General features: G+C 43.3%; 1 protein-coding gene across 1 annotated transcript in view; it reads right to left on the bottom strand.

Moving 5' to 3' along the window:
- Positions 1-23525, bottom strand: part of CHD7 (chromodomain helicase DNA binding protein 7) — a 118246-nt gene that overhangs the window by 50876 nt on the left and 43845 nt on the right. Inside the window, 1 exon segment of the mRNA XM_083187150.1 lies at positions 17510-17916. Coding sequence (XP_083043276.1) covers positions 17510-17916 — 407 coding nt within the window.

Raw genomic sequence — 23525 nt, 5'->3', positions numbered from 1 at the left:
AATTTGCATAAAGGTCGACATGAGGAAGGTCGACTGGTCATAAGGTCGACATGGGTTTTTCACTTTTTTATCCGAATGTCGACACAGTCGACATGGACACAGTTGCCACAGCTTTAATAACCTCCTCCACGCCCTAGTGGATGGTAGGGGATGAAATACCGCCTGTCGGCACATGTCGGCTCAAAAAACAGTGAAAAACCTCATGTCGACCTTATGACCAGTCGACCTTTCTCATGTCGACCTTTATGCAAATTCGACCTTAAGTCATGTCGACCTTGGCCCAAGTCGACCTTAAGTCAGGTCGACCTTCCTGCCAGTCGACCTAGTGGGGTCGACCTAATGACTGTAGACCTAAGTTCATTCTAATAGATGACCGCTTCCCGATTATTCACATGACAGCATAATTCATTGATCTTTAGTTTATAAAATACAAAAAGGGAACCGGAGCATGTAATGAATTGGAGTTACAAATACCCTTTTGTTTGAATAGAAAAAAAAAAAAAAAAACTTTATCTGTAAAAGCATAATATCTAGCAACTGTTCTCAAGGCTGGAAGTTATAAGTGGTGTACATTTTACAGCTACAATCAGGTCATTACAAAGCACATTATATTTTTTAATAGAATATAAATCTTTATAAAAATAAAAAAAAAAGCAATGCTCATTGAAGGATAACCCATTTGAGTTATATGGAGACAGGAATGATATAACCAACTCATAAAAGCATGCTATCACAATCATAACAAAGGCAAGAGATAACGCTACAGGTTGTTAACAGCAGAAGGAAAACCTGCTTCAGTCATGTGATCAGTCTTCTCGTTCTAGAGCAGAGAACAGCAACATGATACACTTTGGAAACTGCCCTAGCTTTAACCTGGCTCGGACAATGAACACGGGTTAAAGTCACGGTTATAATATACACCCCTGTTCACACATGGATGTCTGCCCTGAGTAATTCCCGGGTCAGCATCCTTCACACTTGGCCCAAGGCAAAAAAAAAAAAAAAAAAAAAACTTATGGCTCCCACCATCCACACACCAATACAGACTTTCCAGATCTTCAGGTGAAAGTGTGGAGGTGGCGAGATGTTAATCACCTGCCATTTTCATTGTGTTCAACAAGGATGTCTCTATTTCTTCTTTTATACCGCATCCTCGACCAGGGTTATTGCCAGGCTGCTTATGTATCAACCTGGGTCGAGGTGCTGTGTAGAAGCACCATTTTAAATTTCTTGGGTCCAGCTTCCCGACATTCCGACTAGTGTCAATCCCGAGTAGTGCTGTACAGAGATAACGGGTACTCCTGGTCGACCATTCACACTATGGAGGAGGCAGCACTCCAGACGTTGCCTCCTCCCCAGCCACCGCCTGACAGCAGAGACCCAGGGTTATTGCCTGGTCGCGGTGGGGGACTAAAAAAAACTTCCAGGATGGACCCGGGTCCAAATCCCAGGTTAAACCCGGCATTAGCAATGCATTATAAGTGTCATACTTAATTTTGTGATGGTCAGGGGTGCCCCCCAGATCCCAGTGCTCCTAGGCAGCTGCCTAGCGACCCAGGTTGCAAGCCCCTAGAACAACCCTGGTTAGCAGACCTTTGACTGTCAACCTGGGTCAGACCCTTTTAGACAAAAGAATGACTGGTTGACTCACCCATGCCCTGACAGTATCCATGGTTTTTGCTTATGTCTGTAAGAAGTATAAAATTCCAGGTTCACACTAGAAGACATGCAAACAACGCGTTTCTCTGGACAAACCATATAGTGTAGACACTGTGCAATCTTGCTAAAGCTTGCTTCAGTGGCCACATCCAGTAGCATGCGGTTGTTGACGAGATCCTCTGATTGAGGACCAGAGTTGGGAACAATTGGGCTAGAATGAAGAGATCTCAGAAGAATGAAAGTTTGGATAGAGCCTGGGCTGTCACCTAATAGAGATTCATAAGTGGGGAGCACATTTAGAAACCTCTTGGGAGGAAGAGGTGGTTACTTGAGAGGATGAGCGGTATACAACAAAGGCAGATCATAACCGTTAATTTAGGCCAACAAATAAATGTCTGCTTATGCGCCGTGCAGCTGATTAGTTCGTTCCTTCCTAATGCCAAAATGAGCAATAAGTTCAGCTGGGAGCATTTATGATGCATGTTCCGTGGGTAACTGTAGAAGAGGTGGTGCTCTGCATAGCAGCCAGATTTGCACTCTGTATAGTTCCCAATGGAAGATTTCATAAATATCCCCCAATGTATCCTGTTTAAATCTACAAAAAGAACCTGACTTCAGAACATTAGCCTCTTCCTGCCAAGTATTCTACAGCAGGCAGCAGTGGCAAAGGCAAGCCAGAGCCGCAGACAACTTCATGCTTGTATTTTGAATAAAGCCCCCTTTCATCCTTATCTGATTACACTCTCTGTGCTCCACTACAGACAAAATGAAAAGACTATTCTGTTAGAACCCAATACGAGAAATGCACTAGCCTTTCTTTTTTTTTTTGGGAGTCATACAATGTATCCATCTCATCGCATGTTTCCTAAAACACACCTCACCCATCCACAAACCGGGTCTTAAAACGGAAAATACAAAAGATTATGCTAGGTCTGATGAAAATGTGCTAGTAGTCTTTTTTTTTTTTTGTCAAAACAAGAACAGAGTCAGTATCAAAGTATTACAAAACAAAAACTATTAATGTAAAACAATTGACAGTATTCTCAGGATTATTATCATTTATTTACATAGCGCCACAAGGGATCAGCGGCACCCAGAGCACGTAAACAAGAAGAGGATAACTTACGGGGCCTACACACGGAGCAATTTTTTATGTTCCGAGTTCTATGCGATCTCACAAGAACGCTTAGAAAATTCCCGTACAACGTTCCGTGTGTAGGGGCGATAGTGATGCACGGCCTCGCGTGTCACCAGTGATTAATATCCAGCATGCTGGTTAAATCTAGTTACATCGCCGACCAGGGCTGGTGTTCCTGACAGATCTCTGAGCACACAGCACTGTGCACTGAGCAACCTAGCATCAGCGATATAAGGTGGCATAAAACTGAGAGATTAGATGCCATTGAAAAAAGTATTGAGGATGTATAAGTAAAATAATGTAGGGCACATTAGGGAACAGGGCCGTGCTCATGAGTGAGAGCATACAAAGTAAAAATTAATGTGGGCAGTCAGTAATAACAATATAGGTTGTGAGGATATTTCTCAGTACAGTATAATGGAGTTGGAAATCGAACTCAATTTTAAAAAGGAGTAAATATTTATATAAAAGTCGACACTCCCGCTGATTGAAGTTGTACACGGAGAATCAACAGCTTCCTCCTCAATGTTTAATCCAGTAACGACTATAGAATTTAGTAGCGCAGTGTCCCTAGTGGCCGGACAAAATAGGCATTACCACAGAGTGCCAACCTTGGAATCTCTGGTAAGAGTCAAACCACAGAAACACTAGAATAATGTTTCTATATATTCATCCAAGTATTCTTATAAAATATAATATTTAATCCTCAGTAACTGAAACATGAGCAGACAAATGCATTATAGATGAGAAACTGGAGTGGATTCTAATGCTGGCTACACATCAAAACGATCTGGATTGGATGCAAATCGTATGCAAATCGGGCGATCTGATTTGCAAGGATTTGCATACGATCCAATCCTATCTGTATTCAGATGAATGGATCTTTTACAGATTCTGCAGCAGGTAGGATCGGATTCGGATCCAATTCAGATCCGACCAAACGATTTTGACCCAATCTGCATCCAATCGGTCTGAATTGGATCCAGAATGATGGGATTGTGCCCAAATCGTTTTGGTGTGTACCCAGCATTATAGATGGAAAGTATGGTAAATTAATTAAAAATGCTGCATGCAAATTTCTATAAATGTTGTAACTTGGCATATAGCCCAGGGGATTTATTCCAAGTCAATCCCAACTGTGAGACTTTTTGGTGCTTCAACTTGTGAGTTTTTATACTGCACGTGTATCATTTTGCAATCTGTGTCTTTTTTGGTTGTAAAGTCTGACTTGAGACTCCCTGAAACCGGGGGTCTGAGAATGGTGCAGCAGTGATGTAATCACTCAAAGTGGATACGAATGTGACTGAAGTGGTTGTGCGGTTACATCAAACAGTAAGGGCGATATTGGTGGCGTAGTCTCAAGCCAAGCCAAACATGACCACCGAAAAGTCTCTGAAAGGGGTTTGAATTGTTTAAGTATAAAGTGGATAATGGTTGTGACGCTGCTTATGGTGACCGCATCAGTTTTGTTGCAAATGTGAAACATGCCCACTTATTCAAATACATGAATATGCCTTTACACAGCATATAAACCACCTTTTCCAGAAGTAATTAGTGATGGGGAAGCCTGCACATGTGTATAGGTGATTCAATTCTGATGCGCCAAGGCGCTTTAGTACTTATAAGCTGCACATCCGGCCAATAGCTAGAAATATATTTTCTCTATGTGCTGCGATTTGACATTTTTTTGCACTGACAGTGATGCCATGCTATCCACTCATCTCAGTAAGGTACGACAAAGGAAGAGAGCAGCAGCTAGAGACTTATGCAGATAAATAGATCAGAGGTAAAATTTAAAAAAATAAGTTTCAGACTGACTCCATATAAGGGCAATTCAATTGTTTTCCCTACAGTTGCCACTAGATAGTTCAACTCATTTGTTGCGCTATTTGGGCACGAGTGCCACGAGGGAACACTTCTCGCAGCTCCCTGATGTGGCAATAAGAAAAGTCAGTGGTTTGGACAGCAAATGTCACAACACGCGTGATAATTAATAATCACCCGGATCAATTGAATTGCTTCATCAGGTGCCCTGTAATTATAGCACACTACAAAATAACTAAATTTACCCTGTAGTGTGCTTACAAAATTAAGATACATTTGGGAACATTTATGAAGAGTAAGCCACAAACAAATACTAATAAAAACAACAGGTGCTTAAACCCTATACAGGTCGAGTATCCCGTATCCGAATATCCGTTATCCGAATTATTCCGAAATACGGACATTCCAGAAAGTGAAAAAAATATTTTTTTTTGCTAAAAACTCACTGGGGACATATGTAACAGCATCACTGGGGACATGATATGTAACTGGCACTATATATGTGCAAGACAATGATTGCTTGGCATTCAAATTCAGTGCTGAGATAGTACACACATTTTGTTTCACGTTTTGAAACCTTGTTTTTTGAACAATTAAAATATGTTTGTGTGTATTTTATGTGGTAATAAAATATATTTGTGTGTATGTTATGTGTTTATACAGCATAAATGCAAGATACTTCAAAATACATCATTGAAATATTAAAATATTCCGAAATACGGAATAATCCGTTATCCAAAATTCTCCTGGTCCCGAGCATTTTGGATACGGGATACTCAACCTGTAGTAACCCAATGCTGTCATTTTTTCATCTGGGTATGAGAATATAAAGGACAAAATGTGGGATTGATGCGAGTTACAGGCACTTTTCCTTTATCTGCTTTCATATGCATTTCTAAATCACATTTACAAGAAAGTGGGCAGGTAAATACAATGTTGATATTAGCTCCAGTTCAACTGCCTGAATCTATCAAGTGGCCTTCACAAGGTCATAGGAAGAAGCTACAGCCAAAAGTTCTCTGCTGAACGACTGCCAGGTCCTAAGTGCATGACCCTATCTGACATGTCTGCATAAGTATTAAGTTCCTCACAAGTGATGACATCAGCAACTCTTTCATCATCTGTTAATTTATAACAAGCTAGTGGTTTCTGTCTGTTTTTCTTACAGTGACATACTGGGTTTGACCCATAAGCACACTTCTTCCTTTGGGGAACACCTCTCCTTGCTCACACTTATGTCATCACAGCTCTTACTAGCACCTCACCTACTTTGCAACCCTTTGCTTACTTTTTTATTAAAGCTTAAAATAAATTTACTGCTTTAAATGGTTTGAAAAATACATGACGGTTAAACAAGAAACCGGGTCAAAAGTGTTGCATTATTTCTAAACAGACTATACTGTAGATAATAGCCCCTATAATTTATAATAGGCAGATATTCATATTTGATCAAATAGAAGACAAACCCCCTGATTGATACCCCTTTTACACCGCCGAAAAATCCGGGTCAGCGGCGGGTCAGACCCGGATCTTCGGCGTTGTAAATCCCTAACGCCGTGTCCCTTTACACGGGACTTCTACCCAGGTCCTGACCTGGGTAGAACACGGCTAGGACCTGGGTAGAGGGCGGTGTAAATGGGAACACCGGGTCGGATGACCCGGCTCCCGTTTACATGAATGGGGAACGTCCAACCTGCGGACCGCAGCGTCCGCAGGTTGGACAGGTTGTCAGCCTGTCAGTCACTGACAGCCGGCGCTGCTGTCTGCTATACCCTGCAGACAGCAGCAGCAGCAGCAGCGGCGGCGGGGGAGGGAGGTGAACGGATGCCTGTGTGCGGCATCCATTCACCTCCTGTGCGACGGCAGGGGGAGTGTGCGCGGGGACTGGGGGCAGCCTAGCAGCTTACCTTAGTGCTGGGCTGCCCCCAGCAGCGTTCCGGTGGCGGCACGCGGCGGTGATTGGCGCTTGGAGATGACATCGCGCTGTCATCTCCAAGCTCCGGGGGGGGATGGGGAGCGGGCGCGGGTCGGGCTGTCCGCCCGGTGTAAATGGCACTAAACGCCGGGTCGCACCCGGCTTGAACCTGGGTCTAAAAAAGCCGGGTGCGACCCGGCGTTTTGGTGTAAAAGGGGTATGAGTAACAGAAAACCAGGACATCTGCACCCACACTGAAAGTCTTAATGTGCCTGTCTCTCCTGCGGAGGATCTCTACCCCCATAGTATTCCACCCAGTTTCCCATTGGACGGTAGAGAAACACACCTTAGAACATTATAGAATACTTATCTCACTGATCCTGCTAATCTAATTTGTACTTGTGCAATGATTAGCAGTTGTACTTATGCTCTGTTATTGTGTAATGTATTACAGTATGTTATTATGGTTGCTCACTGCATGGCACTGCAGAAACTCTGGTGGCAATTCAATTGTTTTGCACGCCACACGCTGTCAGTCTATATGAATAGGTGCTCAACAGAGCAATTTAATTGTTTCTGTGTTTTGGTGCCCATAATTATTGACTAGTCTGAAAGAATCCGATTTAGCTACGCAAAAGGTGTTCAATCCGCCTAAAGTGGTTAGGGTGCCCCAACGGGCTTTGCAAGATTTCTTCTCGCACTCGGGAGGCTGTGAGAACAAAACAAATCCCCCTGCGGCAATAGGTGTCCGAATGGCGCAACAATTGAATTGCTCTGACAGGTACTCATTTATACAGATGACCAGTGATGGGGTGCCAAAAACATGTGATGGGGTGGTAAAAACATGTCTATGGTATATTACCCCACATGTAGACTGCTAGAGGAAGGAAGATCTGCTTGTGGGGTAATCTACCATGGACACGTCCATTTATACAGGGTACCACCATCTGTAATCCAGTGCAGGTGCTATATTGTTACCAGGTTGCAAAATTCTACAACTCATACTGAAATGTATGACTTTTAGCCATTTCATCATTAAATATCCAATACACGATCACTTGTTAATTATAACAGCGCTGCACTTTTTTTTCTGTATGTTTACCTATGGGAACTGACTATTCCCTCCTTTATCAGCTGCTGTTCAGGAACCAGCCTCAGCAAGCGCCTAATATTAACCTTAAATAACAGAAGCCTCCTAAGTAACATCACACAATCATCAGATTTAATACATATCCCCCCAGAAGTACCAGCAAAGACTCCAAAACCAAAGAGGCAGTTGCCCCAGTATTACACAGTTCCTACCAGGTTCTCATGTAAACCTCTTAAGGGTTTCAGCAGAGCGGCCACTGTGCATCACCAACATGGTGGGGTTCCAGAAACTATGCCCTATTATCTTCAGCTACCGTGATATGCCAGCTGACCTCCCAGCGCCATCAGTATACAAGTATGTATGTAGTCAGGTTTAGCTCCTTTATGTCCAGAGAGGTCTGGTTTAGCCGTTTTACGTGTAGTGGGCGCAATAAAAAAAATAAAAATCACGTTTGGGCGTCCAAACTGGTCACTTTCCACTCATTTCAGCTCAACCACTTAAGTGGTTAGCGAGCTGAATTGCCAGAACTGACAACTTATCGCTCCCCAAATGGAGAAACAATTGAATAGCTGTTGGGCGCCATCTACTGGCGTTGAAAACAATAGAATATCGCCCATAGCTGTAATAAAGCCACTCAACACTGAACTCCCTACTCATATAACCTACAGCATGGAAATCAGTAGCAATGGGTGTTGAACAGCAAGTGTGGCTTGCTGGGAACTGTAGTTCAGCAGCAGCTAGGGACCCCCCTGGTCACCTCGACTTCCCTTTGTGTGTACATAATGGTACTGCTGCACAGTTTGCATGTTAAGCAAACAAAAAATGTATAATACATTTATTAAGGCCCATTTCCCCAGAGGTGCAAATCTTAAGATACACAAAACACCACATAAGCCACGAATTCAAGCATTTTTTAAATGTACGCAATACAATACACACTTAAATTAGGTTTGTAAAACCTTTATTTTGCTTTCAGAAAGTCATGAGGAAAGATCAGATGTATAAAATATATAAGATTTGAAATAACAATGAAGAAAGCACAAAGCTGCATAATCAGCATAAAGCTGCATAATCAGCCAATCACAAGCCAATGTTAGTGACACTCAACTTCCAGTATTAGCACCTCCTCCTGGTCTCACACAGACCGTACAGCTGTGCTGGGCACACCTGCGCCTGGTTGCTGGTCTGCCTATATGTGCCATGGTGCCAACATGACCTTACTGCACTCAGCAAGTGCTTGAACAGCGCCATTCACGACTCTCTGGGCCAGATGTATATCAAGCTTCAAAAAGTGATAAACCGGAGAGCGATAAACAGCCAGCCAATCAGCACCTATCTGCCATGTCAAAAGCTGGGTTTGAAAAATGACAGGTAGGAGCAGATTGGCTGGCTGTTTATCACTCTCCACTTTCACTTTTTGATGCTGGATACATTTGACCGTCCGGATGCACGCAAAATACATTAACCATAAATTGTAATATTTGTTTTTCCCAACCTTGTGCAGAGGGAGGAAGTTATAGAAATGTATAAACAAAAAAAAAAATTAAAAAAACACCACCACATCAATAACGTCTTTAATGTTTACTTCAGTGTAGAATATATACTGCGAAACTCTGCAAAACTTTCCTATAAAAAGTCAAACTTAAAAAAATAGACTGGAGCGAGAGAAGAAAAAAAAAAAGGCAAAAAAAAAAAGCAAAGACAGGACTATTCCTGAGCGTCCTGGTGTTTATAGTGCACATGGACAGAAGTCTACCGTAGCATGAGGCTCCATTTCCAGCCTTTATTTCCGCTCTAACTGCCACAAATTATACAACACTACAGCTGAACGCTGGGCCCCTTTCCTTTCATCTGCACGCCAAGAGCAATCACATTACCCTGGTAACCAGCACCCACGTGACCAGCACCTGCTCTTCTGGCTGGATGCCATTGACTCAAGCCATCTGCTTCCCTCAATCAGCTTTCAAACATTGGCAACACCTGCACTGCCGCGTTTTGTGGTCCCCTTGTATTTATATATTTTTTTTATTAGTATCCTAGTGAATCAGTGCAAAGAGGAAAAAACAAGCAAACAAAATAAGAAAAACAAATAGATTTAACACATTCCTCTCCAGTTCTTTTTTTTCGCAAGCACATCTATACGAACAGCATAGAGCGAAAGGAAAGTATGCTTCGGATTGCTCAGTAGCTAGGTATTTTAGTGGTTAAAAACGCCCCACCCCACACACCCTAACAAGACCACCCTCCGCACAACCCACGTCCTTTCAGCGAGTTGTGTAAAGGACCAGAGGCAACTTTAGGGTTTCCAGTTCCCTGCCAACAATATGTACAAAGCGGTAAAAGGAGAAAATAAATCAAAGCGTTCTCTATGAATATTCATGAACAACGTTCTTAATTTTATAAAAAGCAGTTCGTCTGTAAACAGGAGAATCAATGCTGATCTTAAGGGGAGGGGGGCAACCTTCTCTCTTGCAGCCCGCAGATAGAAACGCTCATATCAACCAGTATGTCCGTTAATGTGTAAATAAAAATGGAAAAGACAAAAACTAAAGACGTAAACAAAGACACAAATCAGGAATTGCGCCACGGACCAGATGTAAACAGCCACCTATTCACCTTTAAACACAAATACAAGATATACTGTAGGCACAAGATATGCAATGTACAGCAGCCCAGAGGTTACAGATGGGGGAAGGGGGGGGGGGTTGTGACAATACTACAGTTTTTATTAAAAAGATTTTCCTGATCACTTTGATCAAAGACATTGCCATAAAAACTTAAGCTGGGTACACACCTATACAATATCGACCCTACTCCTGATTGAACAACCCCAAACTAAAGCCGATATACAGTAAGCTTACACACCTATACAATTTTACTTGCAACGTTCGATCGGCTCCCGTCCAAACTATCTCTAGAAAATTATTATTATTACGAGAATGGCCAGCACGTTTGTTCCAATATTGGCCTGTTCGGTTGGATGAATATTAAAATGCAGATAAGATTTGACCAACAGAGGCAGAATGTTATCGGTCGTGCCACATGAGCCAGGTCAGCGTACACACCTATACAATCCAATGGCCGCTCGCTTGAGGTCCAGACAAATTGTATAGATGTGTACCAAGCTTTAAGGCCCCCATACACTAGCCGATTTTGGTCCGATTTCGGCCAGATCATTCGGATCTGGCCGAAATCGGACCAAAATCGGCTAGTTTTGATGTCCCCTCAGATCCGATGCGCGGTCCCGTGCGCATCGGATCTGCGTCGGGTGGTCGGACCTGCTGCACGTCCGACCACCCGACTTGGGACCTAGTGGGGCGGCGCGGCGGTGGAGGGAGCAGGGGGGGCTGGGGACGCTGCGGGGGACACAGGCGGCATAGCCATAGAGCCGGGCAGGGGGAGCCGGGAGCTGTCAGTACTGAATAAAAAAAAAAAACCATACAATGAATGGGCGGCCTGTGATTGGCTGAGCGCTCTCTCAGCCAGTCAGCAATTGGCTGAGAGCGCGCTCAGCCAATCACAGGCTGCCCATTCATTGTATAGGCTTTTTTTTCTAGCACTGACAGCTCCCGGCTCCCTCTGCCCGGCTCTATGCCGCCTGTGTCCCCCGCAGCGTCCCCAGCCCCCCCTGCTCCCACCAGCAGCCCTGCTCTGGTGCCCCCCCCCCCCACGTTTTTTACATGTGATAAATCGAGATGATCACATGTAAAAAATGGCACATCAAGTGCCAATCTAATCAAGCTCCCCCGGGGAGCAGCCGGGGAAGCTCAGGGGGAAGTGTATGGGGGCCTTAACTCTTCTACCACACAGACCAGAGAAGAGAACACTTCTAATTACAGAATTGCCCAGCAGTGTTTATATAGGGTACCTCGTCTCACTAAATACATATGCATACATAAGTGATCAGAATGTTTGGTCAATTTCCAAACATTTAACACTTTGCTTTTGTCTGAAACTATTCAATTGTTGCCCTGATTAGCATGCTAATGCCACATGAGCCCATTATTTATTGCACAAGCCTTAGGCGGGGAGTAGAAATTGGAAAAGTCCTTCTTCTGGGCGCCCAAACTGTTGGTCTGGGTGCGTTATAAGTGATGGGCAGATGTGGCTGTCAAACCTGCTTGGATCAGCAATTGAAAAGCTCGGTCAAATATCTAATGGTCTCCCCAAAAAGAACTATTGATCTCCCCCGTGGGTAGGATGGGGGGTGCGTGATTCAATTGTCTACGTAGTTGTGGGGGGGGGGGGGGGGGGGGGAGCAAAACAAAGCAATTTAGTTGTAAATGTTAAGTGTGTGAGTGAGTGTGTGACCTCTCCCCGGGTTAGTGTATCCCAGTCTGATCTGAAAGCAGCAGCTGGGAGAACTACATATCCCAGAAGCCTCTTAGCCTTCCAACAGGAAGAAGGAAGGGAGACCAGCGGATGCGCAAGAGAAAATGTATTTTATTTATATACTACAGGATGTTTTAGTTTGAAAGCCCAGTGACTTTTTTTAATTTGATGAGGAGAGCAACATAACCGCAGTAATCCATGAATTCCCTCCGAGTCAGCCGAACTTGTATTGGAAACTGTGGCGGTTACATCGGAGCACTTTATATGTAGAGTCAGTGACTAAGCCGCACACAGAAATACAAGTGTAGCCTATCACATTAACCACAGTATACTAGTGCGCCCGATCCCCATAGATCTGTGAGTAAAGTGGCATTTTTGGCAAAAATCTAATAAAAAGAGAGAGACAGCCAATGCCGTTTGGCGTGACTGGAGTAATGATGCATGCGGGCACTTCTGCCAAGCGCGATATTCTAAAGATACCACAGTACTCTCTGGTGTGATCTATGAGTAAGACCAGCATGCCTTGCAATCATTTTAGCATTCCCTAATAGCAAAACTGTGACAAGGCATGATGGGACTTGTAGTTTCACAACATCTGGAGGGCCATAGTTTGGACATGCCTGGAGTAGACTATACATACATATACAAGGTAAATCCTACTGCATCTTATACTATTAACAGCAAAGTGTCCTAGATTTATTAATGGGAAATAAAGAAAAAGAAAAGACTCATTCAGAAGCTGGGAAGCCCATCTGTTAACATCTTAGATAAAAGTCAGTTGTACTTTGTAATGGGCTATCTATTGCCTGAAAGGGAGGGTTACCTTTGGTGTAATATCAACACTGACCATAAGTCCCTGTCAATTAGTGTAATGCAGCGAGCGCACATCAAAAGACGATTTATATAAAAAGAGTAAAAAGGAGTTTTATCCTGTCTTGTTACACAAATGTCAGGTAATGAAAGGGAACTGGCTATGGATAAAGGTTTCATTTCAATTAATTTTATTTTTAAAGACATCAGACACTACATAAAACACAGCCTACTGCGCAGCATCTTTTATCTACACAATCCTTTCTAAAGAGGTCACAATGAAATGTATATAATTCAGGATTCTTCTGTGCCAGGATGTTAAGGTGCATACACACTGGGTGATTTTGCCCAGTATGCACGCGTATCTGCGATGACTGAGAAAAATCGCTGGGGTGAAAATCGCTCAATTCACCCACCCCTGGGAAACTTTCCTTAGCAGGACGCTATGGAAAGCTGTCCACCCATCGGTACTACCAGCAGCTGAGCAGTGGCCGCCGCCGATGATGATGACGAGGGAGTGCGCATTATCGCTCATCTCTGCTGCGTACACAAGCTTTTGAGCTCAAACGACACAATCTGAGCCACTTTCTGCTCAAAATCTTGCCCAAGTGTGTATGGCCCTAACCCTATCCTTATAATAAACTAGCAGCAAACCTGTTTCTGAAACACCAGAAGTATTCATAAGAATAACACTATAGCATTGGATCACCATCGATCACAACACCTGGCCAGTCTTTGTAAGCTGAAAGTTAGACAGACTGGCCTTTGCCAGGTCCAAGAAGTCTGCAACCAGACCCTGAGCTAAACACTCACCCCATTGGCCACCCCCCATATACGGTCAGTGATCCTGCAGCTAAATGGCGAACTTAGAGCGACCATGCAGGACTCATTCTGCACATGCACCGTTCCCATACCTTCATATGTGTGTAAACCATCCAAATGTCAGTTTTGAAATAACAGAATTGGAGGCATCTAAGCTGGACACCCCATATTTAACAGATTATGGCTTATGCATCAGCCCAGCCTATGCTTGGTGAGTGTGATACGCCTGGAACCCACTGCATCTGCAATTCTGTCCTATTCTGACGAATAAACAATTTGGAGACTACTCTGGTTTCCCGTTTGATCTCTGCCTATGTGGGAAAGAAATGCTATACCCAGACAGTTGCAAACGGCGCGGAGATGGAAAGCCGTATTTCTCTGCCTTGGCCAAAATTATTTTGGTTAGTTCCGGAGCATTCACAGTGCAAAGAAACGCCATGTGTACGATTAACTCTACATTAAACCTACTACATAGCTAAAGGGTGGGAACAGCAGTTCAATAACGATAAAAGGCCTTGCCTACAATTATGCGGAGTTATATTAGTGCCACAGTAGCCAGACATTCCAGGCAAATAACAGATTCAATGTAACAGAGTTCCAGAGTGAAAACCTGGAACCCACCAGAAGAACAGACCACATGGGAACCCCATGTTCACAATGTGAATACGTGGCAGCATCTCATGCTGAAGGAACATCATTAGTTACTATAGACTAGAACAGTGGTTCCCAACCTTTTTTCTCTCCCGTACCCCTTGATTAGGCTTTTCATTGATAAGTACCCCCTCCTCTGATTTTTAAATATAGACAGTACTTAGCGTTATGCGGATCCTTATGCATGTCCTTATATTAAGAGGAGCGGAGGAGTGGTATACAGCAAGGAATCGTGCCCTTCTGTGTCTAGACATTGCTTGTGTATTATCTCCAGGATTCCCACTAACACCGGTAGGATTAATGCCGCTGCTTCCTCCACCTTTGTCAGTGCTGGGCAGATGAAGGCTGATGTCTGAGAGTAGCTCGGGAGGCTCCCAGTGGATTGCTGGTCAGGCATATGACAAAGCATGGTTTGTCAGCCATCAAAATACCTTTTCATCATCCGCCATTACCAATATTATGTTCAAGTACCCCCAACTGGTCTGCAGAGTACCCCCAGGGGTACTAGTACCCCAGGTTGGGAACCACTGGACTAGAACATTGTGGACACACTTTGGAATGCTCTGTCACCATACAATAAAGATACAGATGCACCCATGTACAACCGCCTTTCACGTTAAATAGCCTTTTTAGTCACAATGGGACGTACAAGCAGCTTCTGCTGATTAAAATGCATACAGAATGTATCTGCATACAAAACGCAACTGTCATGTTCAATTTCTTATGCAGCTAGAGCACCAGTCACGCACTAAATATAGACAGACAATTTTAATAAGCAGAAGCTGCTTGTGCATCCTTTTCGCTCCATTTTGCAAATATGCTATTTAACAAAAAAAAAAAACAACAACAGACCATGCGCTACAGAGTCACACGGACCTGATAAGTTATGTATAATACGACTTCAATCACATGGAGATTAGATATGTGTAGGCACATTTGTATATGGGAACATTTATTGCATAATACACAATGCTGCAAGGTGGATCTTAAAGAAAGCTTGCTAGTATAGGTGTGGTTTAAAAAATGCGCTGTGTAGGAGTCCTTAGGAGCAGAATTTTGGAAATGTACCTGTTCTGGTTTCTAAACAAATATTCGTGGGAGTATAGCCAATCCATTCACCAGTACCCAGTTACTCTATTGAGACAAAAAAAAAATGGCTGCTGTTCCTAGAGTACAAATTGATAAATTATGACAACTGTTTCAGTCCACCAAAAGGTTTCCTTCATGTGATGTGGGTGCGTGGTTCACTAAAAGGTCCATACACACTGGGCTATTCTGCACAGCGTGTATGGACAACTATGACGGGGAAAAAAATAGGTGGCCTGAAAATCGCCCAGTGCATACACACTAAGCTATTTTCGTGCTTCTGAGCGATTTTCCCGGGGGGAGGACACTATGGAAACCCGTCCACCCTGTCGCTCATCTGCTGGTAATACCAGCAGATAAGCAGCAGTTGCCGGCATTGGAGCGGATGGCTTTTGAGAGTGTATGAGCCTTAAGATAACCAATTGGACAGTGAGTTAAGAGCAGTTGCAAGTGACTTATCAAGCACACAATGGCGCTTATTCAGATGTGATCGCAGTACAAATTTGTTCTCTAAATGGGCAAAACCATTTGCACTGCAGGTGGGGCAGATGTAACATGTGCAGAGAGTTAGATTTGTGTTTAGTTATTTTGTTTCTGTGCAGGGTAAATACTGGATGCATTATTTTTACACTGCAATTTAGATATCAGTTTCAACACACCCCACCCAAATTTAACTCTCTGCACATGTTACATCTGCCCCACCTGCAGTGCACATGGTATTGTCCATTTTGAGAACAAATTTGTACTGCAATCAGATCTGAATAAGGGCTAATGCCCAAACCATGGAGGGAGTGGGAAGTGTACTAAGAGGCTATAGCACTGCTACATGGTGTTATGAATTAAATGGTCAACACTGTCTAGATACTCATTACGTCAAGACCAAAAGGTAAACATTCCGAAAGTCGCCAAATGAAAAAAGGATTTTTGTGTCAACGTTAATACCTGAGCACATGGATCCACAATTGGTGTATCGGATATTCTTGTATGAATCGCTATGCTTCAGTTTGGCTATAATGGAATGCTAAAACTGTAGCAAGGCATGATGGGAGGTGTAGTTCAAAACAATTGGAGAGCCAAAGGTTGCCCAGGCCTGATGTAAAGGGTAAAGTAGGAAATGTCTAAAAATGGAGGAACACAGAGGTTGAGGTGTTGATCATTGCCATGTCAACATAATGTCGATCTTTTGGCATTGACCAATACATTGTCGACCTATCATCTGTACACCCTAATACACCGCCTGAACTAGGAAGATGCAGATAGCAGATGATACAGCATTTGATGAAGACAATTCTTAGGAAAAGCCTTTCCCACAAAACCTGAAAACTGTAAAATTCTCAGAAAGCATTGTAAATTCTAACACTAATCTGACGTATATTTTAATCCTAATGAAAACAATGTTTCTGAGCCGATTTGGATTAGGTACTTCTGACTGTGCCTCCATCTGGAAATTATATACTTTCCAACACTGGTCACAGCTTGAAAAACAGGTTCAGATGTTTGGAAACTATTCAGAACAGTTGTAAAACATTTTCTGAATCCAAACGTAAAAATTAGACTTTTACAGTATTTCCTAATGCCACACTGGCAATTACTGTTTATACTTGAACATATGTTGGCATACCGTTTCATACTGCTATCACAAAGTGCTGTATACAGTAAATACCTTTATAGAACATATGTTAATAGCACACAAAATATCTCACTGCAGAGTTGGGCAGATGCTAGTAGTACATTGCTAATCCTCTCACTTGCTTTCAACAAAATTACACTGGTTCTTCCATACAACCTGATTTAATCAATAGAAAACACACCATGCAGAAAAACAGTATGAGACAATAGATCAGCCAATCAGACTTGTTGGGTCTTCATTAATCGTTGACTGGTCATAACCTGCCCATAACTACATTGTATCATTGCTGCTCCCCTATTTTCACTTTGTTTATAGTTTTAGATCAATCTAGAAAAGTTGAGTAGAGCCTTGTAGTGTACTTGCCCGAAACAAAGTACTGTAGGACTATGGTGGCCACATTGTCTTTTGACATGCGGTGTACCACTGATTACATTGATACATTTATGATTTATAATCAACTTTTACAGCATTCACAAACCTCAGCAAATTACAGACTCTGTAGACCTGTAAGTGCCCATTTCAATGGAGTAAGGAAACTCGGGTTGTGCCTACCTTGCCTTCTTGCTGGACTTTACTTTGGGTGTTGTGTTCTTCACTTTTTTCTCTTTTGGTTCTTTGGGAGTTTTAGGCTGTTTAGGAGCCTTAGGTTCCTTCGGCTCTTTCTTCGCTTTGGGCTCTTTTGGCTCCTTGGGCTCCTTTTTTACTTTAGGCTTCTTCTTCTTCTTCCCATCTGGTGCTCCCTCAATTGAGAACTCCGGGTTGTCTCCAGGGAAACCTTCCTGACCAAAACCTTTACTGGCATTATCCGCGGTAATATGGTTATTTTTTTTCTTCCTTTTCTTTTGCGGTGGCTGAGCCTGCATTGTCGGCAAGAAGTCTTCTGTATGCATTAAAGCATTGGGGCCACCAAGCCGAATATCCGGCACAGAATTATCAAGATAAGGTTCAGATGGGGAATGCTGAAAGAAGAAAATAATTTTATTTGGTAAGATGGTAAAGACGACCAGAAACTAGATCACATTATTCCCATTGAGCTATAAAAAAAAACATAATGTACAGTATGGGCTGTTTTGTAGCATTAAAATATACTTCGCAGAAAAATATAATAAAATATTTAAAAGGACCTCATTCACAGACACTACACCAGGCTTTCCCAACCACGGTCCTCAAGGCACACCAACAGTGCAGGTTTTAGTGATATCCAGGCTTGAGCACAGGTGACTTAATTAGTACCTAAGTGATTCTGATTAAACCATCTGTGCTGAAGCCTGGTTATCACCAAAACCTGCACTGTTGGTGTGCCTTGAGGACCGTGGTTGGGAAAGCCTGTACTACACACTACTATGCTCAGTGTGAAAAAAATACAATGATCAGGAAAACCAACCCGGGTAGCTTGCAGGATTAAACGGAATAACCTGGGGCAGGGTCCCCATTCAAATGCTATGGCATCACAGCTCACCACCGCTTGGAGATTAGATAATATCCTGGTTCATTCAGCCTGTGGTATAAAAAGATTTCCAAGCCACTGGAACAGGACCTGGGAATTTTGTGTGAAAGGGGTATTGCGGCCATAAGTTACGGATAAAGTGTTCAAACTGCATGTATTTGACATGTGGTGCGATGCGTGGTCCTGTGCGCATCACACTGGAGCCTCAAGAGTTGAACTGACTGCAGAAGCTATCTGTTGGATTGCAACAGTCGGGTAGGCCTGGCTGGGATCGCATGCGATACATCATATGTGAAACTACCGCATACAATATATTGCATGTGATCCTGCCACCCCGGGCAGTCCAGGGTCGGCTCAAGGGTGGATAGAGTGCAACTTTTCTGAGGGATGAAGTTACACAAGTGTGTGGCGACCTTAACTCAACCTTTGAGCAGAGCCCTAAAGTACATCATGGTGAGACAGAAATGCATATCTGCCAACACCGGAGGTCTTGTTGGTGGGACGGAAGCATATCTATGCCTAAAGGCGTGCATTGGCTCAATGCCGGTGGATGCTTTCTGTAGGGTGCCAAATAATAAATATTTTACGGTTATAACAGGTAGCTCATATTACATTTTACATTTTAAATACCAGGAAGTTATTGGGAACTAAAATAAGCACTGCTACTGAGGTACTTGGGGAGAAGGGGGGGAGGGGGGTCTGAAGTCTTGCACTGTTTAGTGAACAAGCAACACCTTTCATATTCTAGGGGAAACCTCTTCTGTAAACACTAAAAGAACAGATGGCTTGTGCTCAACAGGCAAAGGAGAAAAGCTATATAAATAACTGGTAATAAATAGAATGCACTAAATTTTAAAAATTTGTTTGTTTGTCGCATCTACAGGAAACTATCTGTTATTTTCTGTACAGGCAATTAAATAGGGAATAACGATGACTAGAATGTACCTAGTATGGAACTAGGGTGGCCAATCGCAGGATTTAGGGATCAGACGGTGTATGCAGTCTAATGGCGGGCAGGGTTTGACTCGGCGTGCGGCACTGCGCAGCGTTACGTGTCAGAGGTCACACTGTGCAGGTCGCAACACCGCACCCATCTGGCCGGTTTGGGGGGTGGGAGAGGTTTTTTTTCTGGTGTGTTAACAGCAAATGACTGAAGTGTTTTTTTTTTCACATGTGCCGATTAAATTGGGACATTCAAAACAGAAGCATCATTTACATCTGATCAGTACAAAACACTCATCAGCCCATGGGATTTTACAGACCCCAGGTTTGTCCTTTTTGTAATTAAAACATTAAAATAATAATTATAGGTAAGGCAACGTAGGAAAACCGGTAAGGCTGCCATTTTATTTTTACCTATAAAGAAGGCACAACTATATTTGAAACAACAGATGTTTAAGTCAGTAAATCATTTTAATGGTTCCCCTCCAATGTACGGTGCTTGCTGACTTAGCTCTGAGAAAGTTTCAGAAGTCAGGACACATGTACGGTTTAGATGCCTCCTGTGTTTTCATAGCTGTGCCTATAATCATGTTTGACGCAAGCTTTCTAATCCACAGAGCCACAAACGGATCACTCTGGAAACCATTTTAAAGAAGGGACAAAGTGCCTAATTTATTACACCCCTGTCAATGCAGTACAAGTGCACATTTTCCAGGTCACCCGGCAGGTGCACAGACTATTCACTCATACATTTAAAAAGATCACAGGTGGAGCGAATTATTTCACCTGTGATTCTGTGTGGAGACCTGGAAAACGTGTACTGTTACTGTTGGGGGGTCACGACGACCGAGGTTGAGAACCACTGGTCTAGGTCGACCACTATTGGTCAACAGTGACTAGGTAGACACCCAAGATTGGCTTAAAAAGGTAGACATGGTCAACTCTCAAGTCATCACGAGTGTCACGGATTTTGAGCGGTGGCTCGCTGCTATCGGCCCACGATTATATTCTCACTGTATGGCCACTTTGATAGTAAAGTATGAACAAAGTCGGTATAAACAAAAAAAAAAAACAACGTGAAAAACCCATGTTGACGTTTTGAGTGGCAACAATGGGTACTTATGTAGTAACTGGGCTGCCGATTTCTAAATCGGGTCGGATCGGGAGATCGCATCGCATCGCATGCGACCATGCGATTCGATGCGATGCGATGCGATGACCCGATTTTTCCATAGGAATCAATGTTAAAATGGACTGAGTCCATTTTAACATGGAATTCAATGGGAAAAATGGGTCCTTTTCATACCCCTACTATCCAAGTGGGCATGGAGTTGGATATAAACCTGTGGCGAGCGTAGCGAGCCACCGAGCCCGAAGCGTGGCGAGCGAAGCGAGCCCCGCGAGGGGACGAATACCGTCCCCTCGCGGGGCTCGCTTCGCTCGCCACGCTTCGGGCTCGGTGGCTCGCTACGCTCGCCACAGGTTTATATCCAACTCCATGCCCACTTGGATAGTAGGGGTATGAAAAGGACCCATTTTTCCATAGGAATCATTTTAACATTGATTCCTATGGAAAAATCGGGTCATCGCATCCGATATCGGATGCGATATCGGATGCGATGCGATGCGATATCGCATCGCATCGCATCTGATTGTATGCCTTAACTTAAGGCATACAATCAAAAAATCGGCAGCCCAGTTACTACATAAGTACCCAACAATGTACATGTCGACATTTTGTCATTGTTGACCTAGGGTATGACTATCATTCACTGTCGACCAATAGCGGTACACCTAGTGACTGCTGACCTAGACATTGTCGTCCCAGGTACTGGATACCCATATAAGTGCTTTAAGAATAAATCACAAAATACTCCCCCCCCCCAGTCAAGACTGAGAAATGTATATCATTGGCCATACAAAAATAATCATGGCTACAAATGTAGCCGAACAGAAGGCTGCAACATAACCTATGTAACAAATGTACACGTGCTACTTGCTCTGTTGCAAAGCGAGTCCATTATGTAAAGATAACTGGATGAGCATATAATCCAATGAAAAAAAAAAAAAAGGTAAAACCAGGGGAAGGGCAGAGAGCTCTCAATCCGGATTATGCCCAAACAACCCTAATTAACACGTCCCTACAACAATCATTTACCTATGTAATTCTTTGGACAGGAAAACCGATGACAGATAAAAGAAACACGTTTTCTACGGCTTGGAACCGAAGGACGTTTATGCTGATCAAAAAGGTTTCCTACATCATAACTTTGCTAGCTGCTGGCTACAGACATCAAGTGAAAGTGCATCTTGGGGTCTACGAAACACAACCATTTATGGTCAAGCACTCCTGAAAAGTGTCTCATTAATATTTTAGTTCACAAGCCGCTCACGAGAGAAGCGATGGCAACAGGAGTACACTCTAAAATATCCAATATCTGAATATAAGCTCAGACAGAGCGGTCCTGCCCGTGCCATCTGCTTACAGTACTGCATTTTAAAGAAAAAAATAATAGCACTATACGAAGGACCTGATTCTGGTTGACTTGATAAGCAGCATAAAAATCGCTGCTTAGCGAACCAACTAACGCAACCCGCCCCTGCGTGAACATCCCTGCCGCATTGTGAATAGATGTTTTGCATTGGAAAAAGGAGTATACAGGAGCAAAATTGTTTAATGGTTGCCGACCATGGATTTTCCCCTGTTCCAAAATAGGTCAGTCTGGCCTATATTTGCGGCGTCCTGCTCCAAGATCTTGGTGGGCGGCTATCATCAGCCGTCCCCCTCCACAAAGGCAGGTGCCCGCATCTTTGTGGGTATGCCCAAGAAATGCTGGCTGTCCCCGTGTGAAAGCACCCCCTCCTCCGTGTGAACGTCACAAAAACGAAGAATCCGAACAGCGGCCCTGCACATGCAAATATGTGCAGGGGACCGAGCGGATAAGAATCAGGCCCAACGTTTTCTCTATCCAACAATCTCATTCTGCTTAGTGACACACTATCCACAAAGTTTGGGCATTTTCTATGAATGTTTTTGCTTCCCACCGTGCAGATGCCACAGGGTACATGTTATTCCTCACCAAAAACAATGAAAGACAGGAACTTGCCAGACATATATTGCAAACTTGAAATGATCACCTCTCTGCACTCGGGACAAGTGGCAGGATGGACATAAAAGGAGGAGTCCTGACACTGTGACATCGCTCACTTCGGTTATCTCAGATCACTGTATTAGACTGTGAATCACCAAACGGTCCTATTATAGAAGGTCTCATTTACAGGATTAAATGCTCTTAAATTTTTTTACTCTTTTTTATATTGCCAGTCAGGGAACTAGAAGTTCCAAAATTGTACATTCATACCCCTCACAAATCACCACTCCTGGAAAATTGGTTACTATCAGTCTGGTTACTAGAACTTCTTAAAAACACCAGTAAAAGTATTAACAAGTATCAGAATGTACAACATTGGTCGTGATAACCCTACAACCAAAAAAGTGTTGGCTGTCATTTCTGCATCCATAGTAAGCGAGCATATTTAGGATAATTGAGCCCCTGACCGAAAAATATGTTGCCACTGGCGTATAATGCAACAACATTGGGTAGTAGACTAAAGGGGGTTTGCAATCCTCCACCGCTATTTCCGAGGGGGGTAATAATAGCGGCCGCCTATTCAATGTTGTCTTTACCGACAGCATTGAAAGAGGCATCACGGCAGAACGGACACGACTTTAAACGCTGCCGGGTCCGTTCTGCAGATAACGGCGGTGGATTGTTGCGATCCTGGACAGATCTCGACAATCCAGGGCGGTTTATGCGGACAAGCCCCTTTTTGGCCAATCGGCAGGCAGGACACTGAATCCCGCCTTCCGATTTGCTGTCAGGCAAACGGGCCAGGATCACGGACGAACCGACAGTTGTGATCTGGGATGGCAGACCCCCCCCGAAGACTGCCACATCTGGTTGTTAAAGAACAATCGTGTTTCCGTGCAATTGCTATATAATTATAAGAAACTGTCAAACACTTTAATCACATGTCCGTCTCCATAAACCAAATACTAGTAGATTATCAACCAATTTGGCCATCCACATTAGACTGTATTGGATCTACTTTCTCAAATTTCAGTATCTCAAAAACTGTTTATCTGGGATTCACACACACACGTGTGTCTTCTAGATT

Source organism: Crinia signifera, chromosome 5, assembly GCF_055691185.1.
Source record: "Crinia signifera chromosome 5, ASM5569118v1, whole genome shotgun sequence".
In the NCBI taxonomy this organism is placed as follows: Eukaryota; Metazoa; Chordata; class Amphibia; order Anura; family Myobatrachidae; genus Crinia; species Crinia signifera.
This window is presented reverse-complemented; position numbering and strand designations above follow the sequence as displayed.